The 20,317-nt window shown below is 51.8% G+C and overlaps 1 protein-coding gene across 1 annotated transcript in view; it reads right to left on the reverse strand.

The window, feature by feature from the left end:
* Positions 1–2,068: 2,068 nt before the first annotated feature.
* The window catches only part of LOC116951245 (GATA-binding factor 2-like), a 79,670-nt gene continuing 61,421 nt past the window's right edge, over positions 2,069–20,317 (reverse strand). Inside the window, exons 4-6 of the mRNA XM_032969741.2 lie at positions 16,805–16,950; positions 15,401–15,526; positions 2,069–14,170 (exon numbers count right to left, since the gene is read on the reverse strand). Of these exons, the coding sequence (XP_032825632.1) occupies positions 13,865–14,170; positions 15,401–15,526; positions 16,805–16,950 (578 nt within the window). The 3' untranslated portion in view covers positions 2,069–13,864. The remainder of the gene's footprint in view (positions 14,171–15,400; positions 15,527–16,804; positions 16,951–20,317) is intronic.

Raw genomic sequence — 20,317 nt, forward strand, 5'->3', positions numbered from 1 at the left:
CGTGCGGTCGTGCGTGCGTGCGTGCTGTTGGCCATCCACCACTCCCCCTCGTGTGCCGTGCCGGCCTGCGTCGGCTCTCGCTAGCAGCACTTGCCCCAACAGTCTGTATTGAGGCTATACCGGGGGGGGGGGCACCTTTTGCCTTTGTGTACATTCCGTGTGGTTTGTGTATTGTGGTATACAAATAATTTCGAAAAAATGAGTTTTAAATGAGTCGGTTAGTTCCTCACATTATGCAAATGCGCTGTGTTTATGCAGCGAAGGATGTTTAGCGCTGAAATTATTAAAGATGATTGCCGTGTTTACGCGACGGCTGTGTCGCGTGCCCCCCCCCCCCCAATCCCCCCCCCCCCCCCCCAACTGAGATGATTGCCCGGAATGAGGAGCCATCGTCCGCTGACCATGCAGGGAACTCACGCACGACATAAAGGTAGTGCCGCCGCCACCCCGTGTAGCCTCGACGGACTCTTAGGGGCAAGTGCTGTCTGCGAGCTGCACCTACGAGGGCCTCCACGGCTCGCGAAGCTGGCTGGGTGGCCAGCACCGCACCCAGGTACTAATTTGAGGCTGAGTCGACCCAGGGGAGGCCCAGGAACTATTTTGAACAACGGCTCCCAGGATGACGTTGACCCAACGTTGGCCGTGTCCTTGGAAGATGATTATCAACATTATCGTCAGCCATGATCTATCCACTGCTGTATGAATTACATTGTAACCACGGCCGTCGCCCGTTCTGACGGTCTTCAGATGTAACGATCAGCGCGGATTCTGCAACTCGTGCTGCTGTCGTGAATTCGTCTCCGCTGTGGACGCGTGGGTGGTTTGGTGAGTGGGTGGGTGGTATGGTGAGTGGGTGGATGCTTTGGTGAGTGGGTGGGTGCTTTGGTGAGTGGGTGGGTGCTTTGGTGAGTGGGTGGGTGGGTGAGTGGGTGGTTGGGTGAGTGGGTGGTTGGGTGAGTGGGTGGGCGGGCGGCGTGCCCGTGCCCGTCAGCTGAGAGGATTCTCGAGTCGCCACGAGGCGCGAGTTTCAGCCCCCGAGGCGCGCGGGGTCACGCGGGGTCACGCGGGGTCACGCGCAGGTAAAGGCGGCCTCCCTCCCATGTGCCGTGCGGGACGGGCCCGGCACCGTCTGCCTGTCTGTCGTTCTGTTCGTCTGTTCATCGGGCTATCTGTCTGTCCGTCCATCACGCCCATCGCTCTGTCTGTCCGTACACCCACTACGTTTGTCGATCGGTGTGGAGCTAACATAATTTCTGCTGCTAGGCTGGCTTGGCGTAGAGATGAACGGCGTAAGGCACTACCACTGGAGTACAGGGAACGCCTATCGTGAGGACAAAGCAAGGCGCAGTGCCAACATTATTCCCGGAACATCGGCGTTCCCGGAACAGCAGCGTTCCCGAACATCGGCGTTCCTGACTATTGCTGCCGAGGTTAAGCCTCGTGATTCGGGCCCCAAAGAGCAAACAGGAACAACGACGCAAAGACAAAGATGCCCCGTGTAGCCTGACACAGACTGTTGGGGCAAATGCTGTCAGCAAGCGCCAACGAAGGCTGACACGGCGCACGAGGTTGCGGGTGGCGAACACCACGCCCTTGCCGGACCGCCTTTGTCTCCCCAGTGGCGATGCTTACTACACATCGCACCAGGTACTCATTTGAGGCTGAGTCGACGTAGAGGAGGCCCAGAAACGGTTCAGATAATCGTCGTTGGTGTAGGCCGTGAGCGGGACACGAACTCGGGTCGCCGCTAACAGAACTGCACTCACAACGACAAAGATCCCCCGTGTAGCCTTCACGCACTTTGAGGGCAAGTGCTGTCAGCGAGCAGCTATGAAGGCCGGCACGCCACGCGAGGGGGTGGGTGGCCGGCACCACGTTTCTTTCGTCGCGCTTTGTGTGTCAAGGTTGTCCTCCTTCCCACCGCACCTCCCGATTAGCCACGGTTGGCTTATAACGTTCGGTGTCGAAAGAAGTTCAACATGCGTACGTGCCCGACCGCCTTTGTCTTCCCAGTGGCGATGCGCGCACACACACACACACAAACACGCAGACAAGCCAGAGTCGGGTGGATGGTCCGTAAATCCCTTTATTTAAGCAGGTTGCATCTGCGGTAGCAAGAATATCGATTTGCATGGGAGGGTGAGGGGTCGATTTGAATACTTCACAAATATATATTATAAACGAGAAAACTGACGACAATAACTTACCCACTACACAATTACGAGGGCACATTTAAACACGAACCGAACACTGCTCCGTCTACACGGTCCCCGCTTTGCGGATCGCACCAAGCGGTCCCAGAGTCATTGATGGAGGTGGGGGGGGGATCCCGGCACGAACGCTGCCTCTCGCCATCGCTCGCCAACCCTCCCTTCTTAGCGTGACCACCACCACCACCAACAACAACAAAACAAAACAGAATCACCACTGAACCTGCCGCCACCCGCACCTCATCGGATCGCAGACGTTCCAGCCAGTTCGCTACTCGAATGGGTGACAGCCACCACCAAAGACAAAGATCCCACCCCCAACTTGTAGCCTTCACGGGCTGTTGGGACAAGTGCTGTTAGCGAGCGCCTATGAAGGCCCGCACGGCACGCGACACACCGCGCCCGACCGCCTTTGTCTCCCCGGAGGCGATGATGCCGACTACACACCGCACCAGGTGCTCATTTGAGGCCGAGTTGACCTCGGGGAGGCCCAGGACCGGTTCAAGCGATCGTCACCGGTGTTGGCCGTGAGCGGGAATCGAACTCGGGTGGCCCGGGTTCGCTGGATTCGCAGCGCAGCGCTGCCCGCCACGCGGTGTGGCGGTGTTCTCTGTCTCCGTGGTGCTGCGGTGAGCCCCGTTCGCTCGCAACAGAACTGGCAAAGAAAATGAAAAAAAAAACTCCCCCCTCCCCCCCACCATCCCATCCCATCCCAATGTAGCGGAACTCTCTTGGACAAAAAATACCCCCACAGCGTCTCGAGATTCAGCGATCGATGGCTTTTTTTATGGGTAAATAATTCGCGTTGTTGTTGTTGTTGTCGCTTTTGCGTACTCGACACACCCGGCGCAACACGAACAGAATGGGACGTTCCATTCTGAAACTGATAGTGATCTCCCCCACCGGGCCCAGCTCAACAGAAATGGCACAATCCATGGATGGGTGTGGGGGTCTATGGCAGGGTTTCCAAAAATTACAGTCCTCGCGACCCACATTGCACGCGCCCGATGATTGTTAAACACGTGCCACGTGACGTGCTAAGCAAGTGACGCTGTCCGCGTTAATCGAGCCGATTAAAATTAAGATTCACACATCAGTGTGCGTGTCCGTGTATTCCGCGTGTGTGTACGCGTGCTACACACGTGCAGCACGCGTCCTTACGTGACGCAGACACCGTCAATTGCTTAACGTGTCACGTGGGACGTGTTTAATAATCATCGGGCGCGCGCAGCGCAGATCGAGTGAGTTTGCATTTGAATGGGGAGTCATTTTGGCCAACACGTGCCGGTGGGTGGCGGAGTGCGAGTCCTGGAGCTTGGGAACTCCCCCCTCCCCCCACGGACAGAGGTCAAATGTTTAACACGCAGGAGGCTTTCGCGACCAAAAAGCATTCATAGTAAAGGTTTTTGGGTTAGATCGCGTTATTTATAAACGTGTCGTAACCCTCCACGACCCGGGCGCATTGCCCGATGATGCTGGTTGTAATTAACCAGCGAAACGTCGTACTACTCAAACTGTAAATGTTGTGGATTCACCCTTCAACACACCGGTGGGCTAAAGTAGTGAACTATTTTGTCTTTTGTCAACGTGACACTTTTTTTTGCCGATTGGCCGTGTCGGGCGGTGGAGGATTACGACACATTTATAAATAACGCGATATAACCCAAAAACCTTTATTATCTTATGAAGAGGTCAATTGCATAAAATCACCTGCAGTGACGATTGTCCCCATTCGTTCGCGATGCCAATTGGCGTGAACTCAGCGGGGAGGGGGGGGACACAGGCGACGTTTGTCCCCATTAAAGACGGGGTGGGGAGCGAAATCCTGACCGCGAGCTGTCGGCGCTGCGGGTGATGCTGCTCACCGAAGCCCGCGAGCTCGAACCCGCCGACCGCTCTCCGTCCGACGCTGTGCCACATCCGAGGGGTTTTGCTGCACGTCGGCGTGAATCAAGAGCATCGGAGACTGGTCCACAGGCCGCGGAGGCCGCCGGCCCCATCCATCTCGGCGGGCCGTACAAAGCCAAAAAAACCGCGTGCGCGATCGAGCAGCGGCGCTGCGCTGCGCTTTCTCCACTGACGCCTTAAACCGAGATCGGACTCGGCGGCGAAATGATGATGGGAAAAAAAAAGAACGCCATCGAGTACGCCGAAGCGAAGGGAAAGGCGCAGCCCTGCAATGTCTTGCTCGCACCACTGCTGGTAAAATAAATAATATTTAATTTTATTTGACCGATATAAGGCCCCACCGAAGCTGCGTAGTTCTTTTTTAAGGAAGCGACCTGGCTATCACACGTGATAGCTGCTCAACTAAGTGACTTATCATCATCATCATCACCACGTGGAAATGTCTAGCAGCCAGATACTGATGTTGAAGTCTAATAATAAAGGTTTTTGGGTTAGATCGCGTTATTTATAAATTTGTCGGGATCGTAACCTACGACCTCCTGCGTACCGGGCGTGGTAGTTAACATCTCCTAGCCACCGTGATGATGTTGATGAGAGAGAGAGACACCACAAACTCCAAATATACAGCAGCAGCAGGCGTCAGGGGAAGGGCCTTCATCAGAGAGAGATATCGAGAGAGAAAGGCCCGCTCCAGGGTTTCCTCCAACACGTTCGACACAACCCAAAAGATTTTGGCTGCGAACATCTTAAACATGCGGGGTAACTGCCGAACTTTAGCTGGCCCCTCACCGCGGGGGCGCAGCGTTACAAGGTTGGCATTGTTCATATTATTATTATTGTATTTGGCCTCTTCTTCCCCGCTGGTCAGACGTCTTGGAAAGAAGAGTTGGGGAGTGCACACACTTCACCACACCGCACGCGACCTGCCATTCGACTGGACTGAGGTGGGACGCGTTTCTGCTGCTGGGCGAACAGCTGGTTTGGCGGAGGGTTTTCCGGCAGCTGTGGCCTTAAGCGAAGCAATTGCAGGGCTGCGCCTTTAGCTTCACGTTACGATGATGCACTTACATTTGAATGATTTGGCATCCGCTTTAATGTTTTTTTTGTCCACGGAATTGTGTTTGTATGAAAGCGATACAATTAAAAAATAATGTTGTTGTTTGACCCCAAGGTAGATTTGGTTTGTTGGTGGTGGATAGAGACAGAGAGAGAGACCCAGCGCCATCATCCGAACAAGATAACTCTAGAAAGTTCCCACCAAAGTGTCCAACTTATCTCTCATGTGCACACAAAATATATGTCCTTTTACGCTAAACATATTAACTTGAAAAATAAAAAACACCCAATCAAACGTAAAAAAACACAGAACGCCTGCAACTTAAACAAAAGCATCGCGAAACGTGACCCATTAAAAACTACGCGTAGCAAGGGCGACACATTCAACAGGCAATACGCCAGAGTTGTACAAAAAAAACAACACGCGAGATAAGATTAATCTCTTGAAACCAAACGTACAACATCGTCGCGTTTGGCTTCAAAAACCCTTCATTTATTTTCTATGTAACTAAGAGCAACTCGTCTCTGTGCGTGTCACATATTCATGGCTATTTTGGTCCTTAAAATGACTGCTCTGCATCCATCGCTTTAAAACGTACGGTGCGAAAGAAGTTCAACATCGTACATACAAACAAACCCTGCGGTGGGGGAGGGGGCGCCACACCCGAGCAATCAGTTGCGCGCAACTATTGAATTGCAAGCCGAGTTGCGAGCGGTTGCGCAACCCGATCATCTCGGCAGCGATCCGAGACTCAGCGAATCGGATTGATGCGCAACCGCCCGCAACCAAGGACGTGGACAAAGCAGTTGCAGGCGATTTAAGTTGCGGGCGATTTAAGTTGCGGGCGATCTCGAGAGCCTGTTCGGTTGCTCGTCGTTTGGCCCCCGAAGTTTCAACTGAAATGACGTACAACTTATTAGTTCGAGCGAACTAGCAACACAGCTTTTGGTTTAACACACCACGTCATGTACATATATGTGCGTGTCTACCGTATTCTCCTTATGATAAGATGCACCCCCTCCCCAACCCTACCCCCTAACTCCTTCATCCTCATCCCTCTGTTGAAAGCAAAAGTTTCGGCAGCGCGTCTTGTAATCAAGTGTGTGTGTGTCATGTAATAAAGTGTGTGTGTGTCTTGTCATCAAGTGTGTGTGTGTCATGTAATCTAGTGTGTGTGTGTCTTGTTATCAAGTGTGTGTGTGTGTCTTGTTATCAAGTGTGTGTGTGTGTGTCATGTAATCATGTGTGTGTGTGTCTTGTCATCAAGTGTGTGTGTGTGTCATGTAATCTAGTGTGTGTGTGTCTTGTTATCAAGTGTGTGTGTGTCTTGTTATCAAGTGTGTGTGTGTCTTGTTATCAAGTGTGTGTGTGTTGTAATCTGGGATATACGGTACACGCACGCACGACACACGTGCGCGTGTGTATATACATACAGGGTGGGGGATATGTATAGTTATGTACTGTATATATATACACATACACCGCATAGCATATCATCATATACCGTATATATACAGGGTGCTTCAACAATGTTTGTTAAACACTTATATGGGACTATCGTTTTCAATGGAAAAAGATCGGATACTACACTGTGACATGATACCAAATGTAATGGTAATAGCTTCAAAAAGTCAAAGAGTCTCCCACTTGTGCGCCATCGTTGTCAACGCGTGCCCTATAATCTTCTCCAGGTGATCTCCAGAGCCTGGAGGCAGCAGCACATTGATACTGTGTAGGAACCTCCTGGTTACTACACCAGCCCACAGGGGATTATTGTGTCCGTCCGTCCGTCGTGCATCCACAAATGGGAGGGGTGGGGCTGGGTGGAGAGGGGAGGGTGGGGAGGGGCTGGGTGGGGAGGGTGGGGAGGGGCTGGGTGGGGAGGGGAGGGTGGGGAGGGGCTGGGTGGGGAGGGTGGGGAGGGGCTGGGTGGGGTGTGGGAGGGGTGGGGCTGGGTGGGAAGGGGCTGGTCACCCCGTGGTGCCCTTATAAAACTCAACGTTTAACCTACTCACGTCCGGCTTGTGCCCGCCCTCACAGTCGGGCATATTTGCGGAATACACCACGTGGTGCCGCCGTTGATCCTGGCCATTGACCGAGCAACCCAACGTTCCTACCAGCTCCCTCCGCAGGAATGTGTTTGTGGTATAGTTGCAAATTCTCCCAAGTGTTCACATTTTTCTGAAGCACCCTGTATGTGCAGAATCAATTCGCGCCTTTGCGTGCATTTTCATTTACAATATCAGGTGTACAATTGGAGGCCGTAAAATCAGTGATGACATACTCAACCTTCAAGGAAACGTCGCCAGCAGCAGCTGATGTGTTATCGCCTCCCTATATCTTAATTACATTCATGCAAGTCGCCACATTTACATACTCGACAATTGGGTTTTTATTAGATTTATTCTTCTTGTATAAATGCCCCTGTGTTCCATCTACCCAACTCACCCACTACTCGCTGTCGTTGCAGATAGACAACTCCCGTACCGAACTTTACAAAAAACTTTCAAGGAGAACGACCGTGGATTCTAACCTGGGATTTCATTCCAGCCGGAAAGTACATTTGTCCGCCCAGGGCTAAGCTCCTGAAAATATTTCCACGCCACCCATTGGCTGGGCTGCCGGGGAGAAGGGGAATATTCGCGTGTGGGCGATGGGCAGCCAACCCCACCCTTCCCCTCCCCTACCCCACGGTTAATACTTAATGAGAAATTAATGCTGGATGCTCCCCTGTTTTTGTGTCAAACACATGTAATCAACAACAAATATCAACACATTCGTCAATAATTTATCACTGTGTGGTCCTAACAGGAAAAAAAGGTTGTAATATATAATATATGCGACGTTTCGGACGATGAGCCTTCTTTATAGGACGAACTACATGCATTGCATGTGCTATGAAAAAGGACCATTGCTCGATACGTCACACACATTTTTTTCTCTTTCAAGGCCACATACACACAGAGTCTTTTTAATATTATCGGCGAACCTGTCGATTCGTATTGCTGTTGTTACCTGTGCTTGTTCCACCACTGCCAACCCAGCAGCGTCAGCAGCAGTAGCAATCACCGACATAATTCATAGAATACGCGTCACGTGCGCGTCTGCAAGAGCTCGCCATCGATTTTTGCTTATTTTACAAAAGGCGAACGGAGAGCCGCAGCGATGTTTCCGATTGTTCCAGACGGATCCTCTTTGTAAATACGTCTCTAGAAAGACAAAGACCCCCCCCCCCCCCCACCCAACCACACCGTATAGCCTCCAAAGCCTGTTGGGACAAGTGCTGTTAGCGAGCACCCAGGTATATAAACACACGCGCACACGCGCGCACACGTGGGGCAATTGTTGCAACCATCACCCAGCCTTCACGCGACAGCTTCATCGCAGTCACCGCCTTCTCCGGATTATAAGACACGTTTGTATTCACCGGAGTGTAAGGCGCACCCGTATTTTAAAGCAAAACAAGTCTTATACAATTATAATCTTGGACGTGTGCGCGTGTGTATCTGCCAGTCATCTCAGACAGTCAAGCCATGGCACCTGCAGGGTCTGTCCCGTGACCTCCCGCCAGCGAGCCTTCGACACTTCACGTGGCCCTCAAAGTCTACCCGGCCTGTGTGTACGCGTGTTGGGGTGCTGTGGTGTTAGCGGTTAGCGCGCCGCGTTGCGAACCCGGCGACCCGAGTTCCATTCCGGCTCACGGCCACCAATACCAGTGACGGTTATCTGAACCGGTCCTAGGCCTCCCCCCCCCCTAGGTCGACTCGGCCTCAAATGAGTACCTGGGTGCGATGCGTAAACATCGGAGATAAAAGGAGGGGGGGGGGGGTCCGGCGTGGTGCTGGCCACCCCGCCCCTTCGTCCACCGTGCCGGCTTTCACAGGTGCTCGCGAACAGCACTCGCCCAAAAAAGGTCTGTCCAGGTTACACGGGGGATCTTTGCCCTTGTGTGTGTGTGATGCGTGATAACTCTACCGGCACCGAGGCACACGTTTTTTTTTGTGTGTGGGGGGGTGGGGAGGGGGGTGAGTCTTACTTTCGGGAGCGTCTTGTGATCGGGAGAATACGGTAACAACGTAGGCAGGCGCTCTGCCGAGTCGATACAAGGGTAGTCGGGGGAGACACGAGACTTGGTATGGGTGCCGAAACGAATAGAAACATCCCCTGCAACTCTCAAACGAACCGTGACACACACACACACGCACGCATACACGCGCGCGCGCACATTACAAGCTTAAAGTACATTGCCGTATTTTCCTAAAATCTTCGAAGTCGTCATCAGTCTCTGAATTTAATGTCGCAGCGACACTCCCGTCGCACTGGCACGCCAACGTGACCCACCGCGGCCCCACGCCTGAGCAATACATTTGACGCGCAACCGGTTGCGTGCAACCCGGTTTCGCGTGCAACTGAATCTCTCTGAAGGAGCGGACGTCTTTTGCGAGCAGTCGCGAGCGGTTGCCGCGACCGGGTTTCTCGAAGCGACGCGTTCTGCACCACGCTGCGATTGGGCATCGTGGGGCGCCACGGTGGCTCGGAGATGTGAACAACCTCGCCCGGTATGCAGGAGTGCGTGGGTTCGATCCCGACCCTGTCGCGGTGTCTCTCTCTCTCTCTTCCTGCATGTGGTCACGTGGATTTTCTTTCTGCGGGTCCTCCGGGATTTCCCTCCACATTTAAAATCAACAGCCACTGCTATACATGTCCATACTTAGCGGAGCACTCCGCTTTGGCGCTCACCCACCACGCTTCAATTGGCACCGCCGTTAAACACTCATTCTTGGACTCGACTCTAAGCCACGTATGTAGAAATACCATAATAATTATATTAAAATAAATCAATCACGACGTTTTTCTTAGGTTTGTTGAATTCTCGTCTCTCATCTTCTTGTTGTATTTACCTCCGTGCAGTTTAACGCTCTCTATGTGTTGCGTTGATGTCACCCTATGTGCTATTTGTTTTTTTTACACCCGATGAAGATCGCTTGTGTTGCGGTCGAAACGTCGTGATTTATTTTATTTTAATGTGATTTTATGGTATTTCTACATACGTGACTTTACCGAAAAAACCAATGAGTAATTTATGCAGTCACGAAAGCTTTAATTCTTTATTGACTCTAAAAACAACCCCTCTATAATTGTCAGTCTCCCCTCCTTCGTTCTATCATCATCGTCGCCAGATGATCAAATGGGTCACCCACGAATCAGTGTCGACCAGCCGCAGTGGAAGGAGCGCCTCGAGCTGGGTCAGCACCCGGGGAGCCATCGGTGATCAAACAACTCATCGCGAGAAACTCGGGTTGCCCGCGACTGCTTTGCCCACATCCGAGCGAGCGGTTGCGGCGGCAACAGGCCGAGTTCGACTATTAACTAAACTGCAAACTAAACTAGTTTGTATCTGAGCAGCTAAGACCCCCGAAGCTATGTAGCTCTTTTTACAGAAGCGACCCCGGCTATCACAAATGATGGCTCAACGAAGTGGGCTCATCGTCATCACGTGGAAGTTCAATGCAGACAAATACTCTAAAAGCACGTTGTTGATTCTCAAGGTGGAGGGAGGGGGGGGGGGACACCGGAGGACCCGGAGAAAAATCGACGCGACCATCGGGAGAGAGAGACACCACAAACTGCAAATATGCAGGGGTCAGAGTCGGGATCGAACACACGACCTCCTGCATACCAGGCGAGGTAGTTAACATCTCGCAACAGTGGCGCCGTGCCATCTCTCGCCCTCGCTGGGGCTTTAGAAATGTCTCCGCGTAAGTGGCCCGCTGACTGGAGTGTACAGAACTATACCGGAGGCAGATTTACTTTTTTTGTTGAGTTGGTGTCATTCAAATATATATTTTTCCCCCCCTCTCTTGACAGTAAGGCATTGTATCATCGTGACATTTTAAATGTACATTATATAACCAGAGTCACTGCCTGAGGGCTTGCAGTCATCAGAGTAAAATAAATAAAATAAAAGCTTGATGGGTTATTTAATTATATATATATATGCCGTATTCAGCTACATAAACTCCAGTGGGAGAAATCGAGCTTTTGACGAGCACGTGTGTGCGTTTGTGTTAACATGTGTTTCGATTCCCGCTCACGGCCAACACCGGTGCCGATTATCTGAACCGGTCATGGGCCTCCCCCTAGGTCGACTCAGCCTTAAATGAGTACCTGGTGCGGTGTGTAAACATCGCCACTAGGGAGACAAAGGCGGCCGGGCGTGGTGTTGGTCATCCACCCCTTCGTGTGCCGTGCCGGCCTTAATAGGTGCTCCCTAAACAGCACTTGCCCCAACAGTCTGTTCAGGCTATACGGGGGATATTTGTCTCTGTTAAAATGTGTGGGGAGCATTCGTGGAATGGTCAGAGCAGATCGATTCCTGCCCATGGCCAACATTGGTAATGAATATCTGAAGCAGTCCTGGGCACCCCCTAGGTCGACTCAGCCTCAAATGAGTACCTGGTCCAGTGTGTAAACATCGCCACTGGGGAGACAAAGGCGGGCAGACGTGGTGCAGTGCCGGCCTTAATAGGTGTTTGCTAACAGCATTTGCCCTAACAGCGTGTTCTGCCTATATCGGGGATCTTTCTCTTTGTATTCAAATATTGTTTTACTTATAAATATTGACCTATTTAAGAGGTCTACATCGTGTGACCGTGAGAGGTGACGGAGGATTGGGGAGGCCTTCATCCAGGAGTGGATTGACCATGACTGACAATGATGATGACCACGATGACGGTGACTGACAATGTCCCCAAAATTTAGTGCACGGCTTAAGTCGGTGTCCAGCACAGCCTCGTGAAATGTGCTCGTCCACTCACGCACGGTGACCCCCTGTGTAGCTAAACACGCCAAAGTCTCGTTTCCTGACACTTGACCTGAGTGCCTCTTGGGTGAATTTCAAAAAAGGCGTTATCTGCTCTTGCTCTCCTCTACCCATCTCTTTATCTTCTCTACCTGTCTTCCTATTGCTCTACTCGCTGTACCTATCTCTCATCCAATCCATCTTCTCTCTCCCACTTTGTCACAGCTCACTATATCCATCTCTCTATTTCTTTCTGTAGCCGTCTTACCCGTGCGTCACGTAAGATATTTTTTGTTTCCTGGCACTGGTTGCCCATATTGGCATCGTGTGCCATCTCGTCTTTGGTTGCCAGTCGAGCGGTCTCTACAAGTTTTTACAAAACGTTCGCCCTCATCCCGTGTCACGGGCACCCCATCGCAGCGTGGCCATACTTCACAGCGAGCTTCATCTCGAGCAGACTTCACGTCAAACCGTTTCAGGATGAACGCGGGTCGCATTTCAGTGGCCGTTCTTGTCCCTTGTAAACGTAAAAAAAAAACTAAAACGAATAACCCACCATTGGGAGGTAGATATAAAATTTAAATATTTCATTTGATAATTTTTAAGTGACAAAAGCCACGCCAGGATGCGACCCCTTGTTCGTGCGAACCTTGTAATGAATAGTCGTGTGACGAGTTTAATTTTTAAGCAAGTGTTATTGGAACAATAAAAAAAATACTAAGCAATGCGCTGGAGAAAAAAAAAAAACAGCCCAAAATTTTCCGCAGACAATAATTCTGAAACCGTCTCCACATATAATAGTGGCATGGCGATTTCAACCAAAACCCGGAGTGAACAACTGGCAAGGTTGGGGTGTGGGAGAGCGCTGGTGATGACATGAAGACCCACGGGCAGGTTGTGACACAGATTTACGGAGCAAACATACGTGAAAAAAACACCCCCCGAAAATGCCGAAGCAAAATGACAGTGACTTGAATGCGCAAATCACAGCAGCGTGGGCAGCCATTGGACACAAGAGCGGCACGACCCGGCTGCGTCGCCACGTTTAATGCCTTCCACGTCAGCTCCAAACTCTCCACCATTGATTGAACAAACTCACTCTTGTCTCTAAGACGCCAGCAACAGGCGAGCTTAGAGTGGCTCCTTCCAGGTCTTTATCTCACGAGAAGTCAGTGTCCACAGTCTGTTAGCTACAGTCCATTTAGACTTCACGAGCCTCTAACTTCGTGTCGACTTCATGAGACTCTGGCACATTAAGATTTCAGGAATCTTCAGTCCGTTTCAACGTATTGAGTCTCCTCTCCATTTAGACTTCACGAGACTTTGGTCCATTGAGATTTCACTAGACTCCAAATCCTAGGTTTCAATCTGGCAGATGGCAGCTGTGTGTGTATGGTATGGTCCACACCTTAAGTTTTTGACCGATAGCCCGAGAACACTTTGCAAATGATTGTGGTCATCCTCAAGCTGTGTTGGAGACAACTTGACAAGCCAGATGTCCTGTGGTCCGGTCACTTGGAGACTGAGATTGTCAATCTTTACAAAAACGATGCCACAAAGTGGGGATGTACATTCTTACACCATTATTTCATCACCCCCCTCCATCCCCTCCCCTCCCTACCTCCCCCTGCTGCATTACCGTGGTCATTCGCAACCAGCCTTCTTCTGTAATCAATTAAATCTTTAGAAACTTGAGCTTACAATTTTACCCTACCACTCCGAAAAGGGGGGCGGGGGTCAAAATAATAAAATAAAAATGTAAAAAGGGCGCATTAGCGAATCCTAAAAAAAACGATGACAACGACAGCAAAAAAATAAAAAAAATAAAACGGCTGTTACCCGAACGAGCCCCCAACGAAAGCGAAGCGGTTGCCCTCGCCCGGTGCCTTAGCACATGGCGGGCACCATGCTGGAATGGTGGGCCGAGCCGAAGGACAGGCTCGCGGGCGGGTGCATGGAGGAGTGCGACGGGATCACGTGGGCAGGATAAGGGCTGAGCGGGTGGTGCCCCAGAGTGCTGAGCGGTCCGATGAGTGCCGGCGCGCCGTAGTGGCCCTGCTTGTCGTGGAAGCTCTTGGCGTAGTCGTTCTCCAGTCCATCGCACACCACCTTGCGGTTCTTCTTGGACTTGCCCGTCATCTTGCGGTTGCGGGTCTGGATGCCCTCCTTCTTCATGGTTAACGGGCGGTTTATCTGTGGTGGTGGTGGTCGTGGTGGTGGCAGGGTAGTGGGGGAGAAGAAGAGAAATAAATTATAGAGGTCGTGAGCACCTGGAAATATGGTATACAGGAGGTTGTGGGTTCGATCCCGACCTTGACGCCTGTTGTCTATTTTGAGTTTGCATCTTCTCGTAGTTGCGTGGATTTCTTGAGGTCCTCCGGTTTTTCCTTCCACATATATAATCAATGTGCATTTAAAGTATTTGGCTGCAATACATTTCTCCATGATAAGGCACTTTGTTGAGCTATCATTTGTAACCAGGTAGCTTCTGAAAAAGTGCTATTTTGCTCAGTAGGCTTTACCTGGTAAAATAAAAATAGTTATAACTGAGGTCGATGCAGCACCTTCACGATCACGTGGGGGCAGGGATGCAACCACTGTGGGTGTTGTGGAGGCCCAAACACACCCAATATAAACTAAACTCAAAATTTTCTTTATTTTACCAGGTAAGGCTCACTGAGTTTCACAGCTTTTTTTCAGAAGCGACCTGGCCACAAATGATAGCTCAATGAAGTGGCTTGTCATGTGAAAATGTACAGTGGCCAAATACCCTCAACGCACGTTTCTAAATGTGTAGGGAAAAACCAGAGGACCCAGAGATAAATCCCCACGACCACGGGGAGAGAGACATACAAACTCCAGATATACAGGCGTCGCAGTTGGGATCGTACCCACAACGTCCTGTAATACTAGGTGAGGTAGTTAACATCTCACCACTGTGGCACCCTTGTTTAGATTAGGCCGTGCCCTGTTTTAGGCCATGTCGTTTATTAGGCTTTTCTCTGTATAGGCCGTGCCCTGTGTAGGCCTTGCCCTGTGTGGGCCGTGCCTTACATTAGGCCATACCCTATGTAGGCCATGCCTTGTATTAGGCTGTACCCTGTATTAGGCTGTGTCCTGTTTAGGCTGTGCCTTGTAGTAGGCTGTATCTTGTATAAGGCCTTGTGTTAGGCCGTGCCCTATGTAGGCCATGCCTTGTATCAGGCCATGCCTTGTATAAGGCCATGCCCAGTGTAGGCCGTGCCCTGTAATAGGCTGTATCTTGTATAAGGCCATGCCCTATGTAGGCTGTGCCCGTTATTAGGCCATGCCTCGTATAAGGCCTTGCCCTGTGTAGGCCGTGCCCTGTATTAGGCCATGCCCTGTGCTGTGCCATGGCGAATGCGGGGGGGGGCCCATGCCACGTCTGGGCGTGCAACGCACGTTGTGGAGTTTGTAGTAGAGGCCGCAGGCGTTGCACACGGGGTCCCCGCTCGCGTTGCGCCTCCACAGCGTCGTGATCGTTGTCTGGCAGTTGGCGCAGGAGGTCCCCGCCCGCCGCGCTGCGGACTTCATGCAGAAGTCAGGGAGGAAGCGGCAGGTAGACGATTAATTACTCAACTATTGTTTTATTTTACTGGATGAGGCCCACTTAGCCATGTAGCGCTTTTGTAGAAGCGACCTGGCCACAAACGATAGCTCAAAATGGATTATGTTGACGTTTGTAGCAGTAGCCAAATACTCTAAACGCATGTTTCTAAATGTTGAGGGGAAAACTGGAGGATCCGGAGAAAAATCTACGTGACCACGGAGAGAGACACGCCAACTCCAAATATACAGCAGGCTTCAGGGTAAGCAATAGAACCCACGACCTCCTAGCGTACCAGGCGAGGGAGATACCATCTCGTCACACCATGTCCCGCTCAGTGCTGAAGAATGCTCTCCGACTAATGGCGAAAGAGTTTAGGTTTTGGCTTCGTCTGTTTGCCCATAATGGAGGGGGGCACAACAACAACCACCGCAGAGATAAACGCAATAGAGATGAATCACTTGTTTTTCTGTTTACACGCAGGCAGAGGTGTGTGAAGGAAGAGGCGGACTGTATGCTCGTTCATTTTGTTACTTGTCTTCCTCCATAACGACGCTAATGACGTACAAGAGTCGGTCAAAATACCCTCCAGAGGGGCTCGCTGGAGCTCACTTCGAGTGGAAGCCCCTTCCGCTAGCAAGGGCGTGAGCCGAGCACTTGCAGGGTCGCACCCTCGCCAGCCTCCACCTCCCACCCCTATCCCTGGCCAATCACTCTTCAGTGCTTGTGTGTGTGTGTGCGTCATTGCACAATACGAACATTTCGCGGAATTTGCTAAACCCACGCTTTCCCATTACATTTCGTGGTAATGCACAGTGACTTACTGGTGTGATGTACGTATGTGTGTATTTTGAACCTCTTCCGCACCGTAGGGAGCCAACCGTGCAGTGTGGCAGTGCGGTGTGGCTTGGATGATGCGGTGTGTGATGGTGTGGCGTGGACGCATTTAAGCACGGTCGTGGTGTGGTGCGGGCCGGGTAGCATAGGTGTCGTGAGTCGCTGGCGTTGCACAGCGCGGTGTGGCAGTGTGGCATCGGGTGGCACACTCTGGTGTTGTGTAGTGTGGGTGCACTGTTGTGCGGTTGAGGCAGGTGGCATCGGTGAGTCGCTGGTTGCGCGAAAGAGCGGCGTGGCACGGGTAGGCACGGTGCGGCGTGGCACGGGTAGGCACGGTGCGGCGTGGCACGGGTAGGCACGGTGCGGCGTGGCAGTGTTGCGCGGGTGCAGCGCCGGGGGAGCGTGTGGGTGCTTGGCGCTACCAGGCGGCGCTTGGGCTTGATGAGGGGCCGGTTCTGGCCGTTCATCTTGTGGTAGAGGCCACACGCGTTGCACAGGTAGTGGCCCGTGCCGTCCCTGCGCCAGAGCGGCGTCGAGGTCGCGCCGCAGTTGACGCATTCGCGGCCCTCTGATGGTGCATCCGTGGGTGCCCGCACAGACGCGCACACACGCACACACACACACACGCGCACACAGACGCACACACACGCGCACAGACGCGCACACGCACACGCACGCGCACACAGACGCACACACACACGCGCACACAGACGCACACACACACACACGCGCACAGACGCACACACGCACAGACGCACGCACACACACACACACGCGCACAGACGCACACACACACGCAGAAATATAATGACACACATTGACACGCACACACCATGACAAAGACGCAGGCACACACAGGCACACACACACACACATAAACACACATACACCACATAGAAATATAATAATACACATTGACACACTCGCACCATAAGAAAGGCACACACACACAAAGACACAGGCACACACCGGCACACAAATATAGGTACACAGAAGGCACAGGCACACACACACACAGTGCACAGACAAACATGGGCACATATAGATGCACCCACACACAGACAAAGACACACACACACAGGCACAAAAGCGAACAACAAAGATGATTTTTGGAATGACCACGTGCACAACACAAACATCCACGTCACAAAGATTCTACGGGACACGGGGGGCGGGGGGCGGGGGCGGGGGGACTCCAGGCCATGAGAATAAAAAATCTTTCACGTGGCTCGATCTGGGCCAATCAAGAAGCGTGCGCTACGATCACTGGGAATCAACGCGCGGAGCAATAGGGGAGTGTACGGACGATGAGCGTCCTCACGAATGCCTAACCGCTCCTTTCGAGTTATAGGGAGTGGACTTGTTTGACCATACTTCACCATGCCGGTCGGTGCGGGTTGATGTCGGGGAGGGAGGGAGCCCCACGTTCAAATATCACTCGCCACTGATATCCTCCGGATTATAAGACGCGACGGAGTGTGTGATCCTTCCCAACCGCGTACCCAGTGTCAGTAAAGTTATACGATTCTGACCACGCACACTCACACTTGCCGGACTATAAGACGCACCCTCCCCCATCCCCCGCAACGTTTGCTTTAAAATACAAGGGGGGAGGGGGTGGGGGGGGCTGGAGGGGGAGTATGTCTAATACTCTGGGGTTCATGGTAGCCTTTGATCAGGGATCGAACTGAGGTTGCTGGGTTCATAGGTCGGCTTCCTAAACCACTGTGTGTGCCACTATTCGGTCGAGTAAGCGAGCGAGTTAAAATTCCGGTTTGGAGGGGCGATTGACTCGGCCAATCATCCCTCCCTTTAGGGGGGGGGGTCGATAAAAGAAGCACCACTTCGTGGTGGAAGTCACAACAGCGTTTGTTCGACGGGGATAAAACTTGGCCCCGCCATATGGATGTGGAATGGCTACCACTGGCTCAGCAGGCCTGGGAACGGGAGATGAGCACCAACGCCCCCTGGAAGCTGCCAATTTTGAGCCAGGAAATCTTACACGGCTACCCTCAGTGCGTTTCCGTGCAATTGAAGGATTACATTCGCAAACGCTTCACTCGGCTCACCCACTCACCCACCAACCCCAACCACCAACCCCTCGCCAAACACAAACCAAATGCTGCCACGTCTGTGACTTTCGACTATTTGGGGGCCCAGTCAAAATTGAATTACCACGAACCTCAAACTGCACTGAACGGAAAAAAAAGAAGCAGAGGAGGAAATCTCTCAGACTCGTGTACACGCATATTTATATATATTTCAAAGCTGGTAAAATTGTTAACAGATAAGGGTTTACCCCGCGATGCATTAGAGCGATTGGCTGAGAAGGAACCCTTTCACGGACCCTGCCACCTGTAGCCGTTTAGGGCAGCACAAAGGGGCATGCTGTGCGGAGCTGTAACACAATAGGGCGGCGCGCTAATATTGACAGGTGAGACGCGGTCGTCGAGCCGAAGGTTCTATTTTTTTTTTGTTGCACAAAAGGAACACGCGAAAAAAAGTTAAATGGGAATGCGAGGCCAAATGTCTGCGGATCGCCTACGGGGCGGGGGGGGGGGGATGTTGGAGAGGCGGTGGGTGGTGTAAGGATGCAGGGAGTAGGGGGAAGGGAGGGAGGGGGAGGGTTCCGAGGAAGGATTGGCAGGTTAAGCGTCAAGAGTTCATGCGAGCGTTGCGTACGAGATGCGGCCTGAGATGTGTCTCATCATTATTCCCCCATATTGTAGACGTAGACCCGCGAGTGGCGTCTCGCTAACCGTTAGGGTGGCAAACTGCTGGCAGTGATTTTCTCAAAGCGTGCAAATGTCTCGATCGCAGCAGTGTGCGATAGCAAGTTCTCTGTGGTAGCTGCGCTGTAATGAACAATGTCTGTAGGGGAGGGCACCGCAGTGGATATGAGAGGTAATATCGCTTCGGAAATATAAATGACGTCATTTTGAAATATATGTTAAAACTTTTAAACTATGAACTATTTTTTTATTCTACCAGGTAAGGCCCACTGAGCTGAACAGCTCTTATTCAGAAGCAACCTGGCCACAAATGATGACGAAGTGGCTTATCATGTGGAAATGTACAGCAGCCAAATACCCTAAAGGCGTGTTTCTAAATGTGGAGGGAAAATCCGGAGGACCCGGAAAAAAATCCACGTGACCATGGCGAGAGAGAGAGACGTCAGCTCCTAATATACAGCAGGTGTCAAGGGTGGGGATCGAACTCACGACCTCTTGTATACCACCACCGTGGCACCCCAGTATCTACTGACGACTTGGTGAGATTTCCATGAGTTAGCAGAGTGCATTATTATTACAACTATGCATTATTTCAACTATAGAGTGCTTCGCAAACGAAGCGAAAGCTTAGGGTCCCAAGGAGCTCAACGGACCAATGTGTTTTTTTATATATATAAAGAATATGGGTGAATAAAATATCATATAGAAATCAAATGTGAATGGACATCAGCGAGTTAATTAATATCCCTATCGAGTGTGCATCGCACGGCAGTGATCAGTCTCTGCCTGGTCACTCTTCTATCGCTAGAAGAGTATCAGAAATGACCACTCACCCACCCACTCACCTACTCACTCAACTACACACTCACTCACTCATTCACTCACTCACTAATTCATTTACTCACCCACCCACTCACTCACCCACTCACCCATTCTCCCACTCACCAACCCACTTACCCACCCACCCATCCACTCACCCACCCACTCACTCCCTCATTCACGCACCCACCAACTCACCCACTCACCCACCCACTCACCCACCCACTCACCCACCCACTCACTCCCTCATTCACGCACCCACCAACTCACCCACCCACCCATCCACTCACCCACCAACTCACCCACCCACTCACCTACTCACCCACCCACTCACCTACTCACCCACCCACTCCCTCACCCACTCACCTACCCACTCACCCACCC

The sequence above is a fragment of the Petromyzon marinus genome, chromosome 42 (assembly GCF_048934315.1).
Source record: "Petromyzon marinus isolate PM22_M1 ecotype Great Lakes invasive population chromosome 42, UKy_Petmar_22M1.pri1.0, whole genome shotgun sequence".
Classification (NCBI taxonomy): Eukaryota; Metazoa; Chordata; class Hyperoartia; order Petromyzontiformes; family Petromyzontidae; genus Petromyzon; species Petromyzon marinus.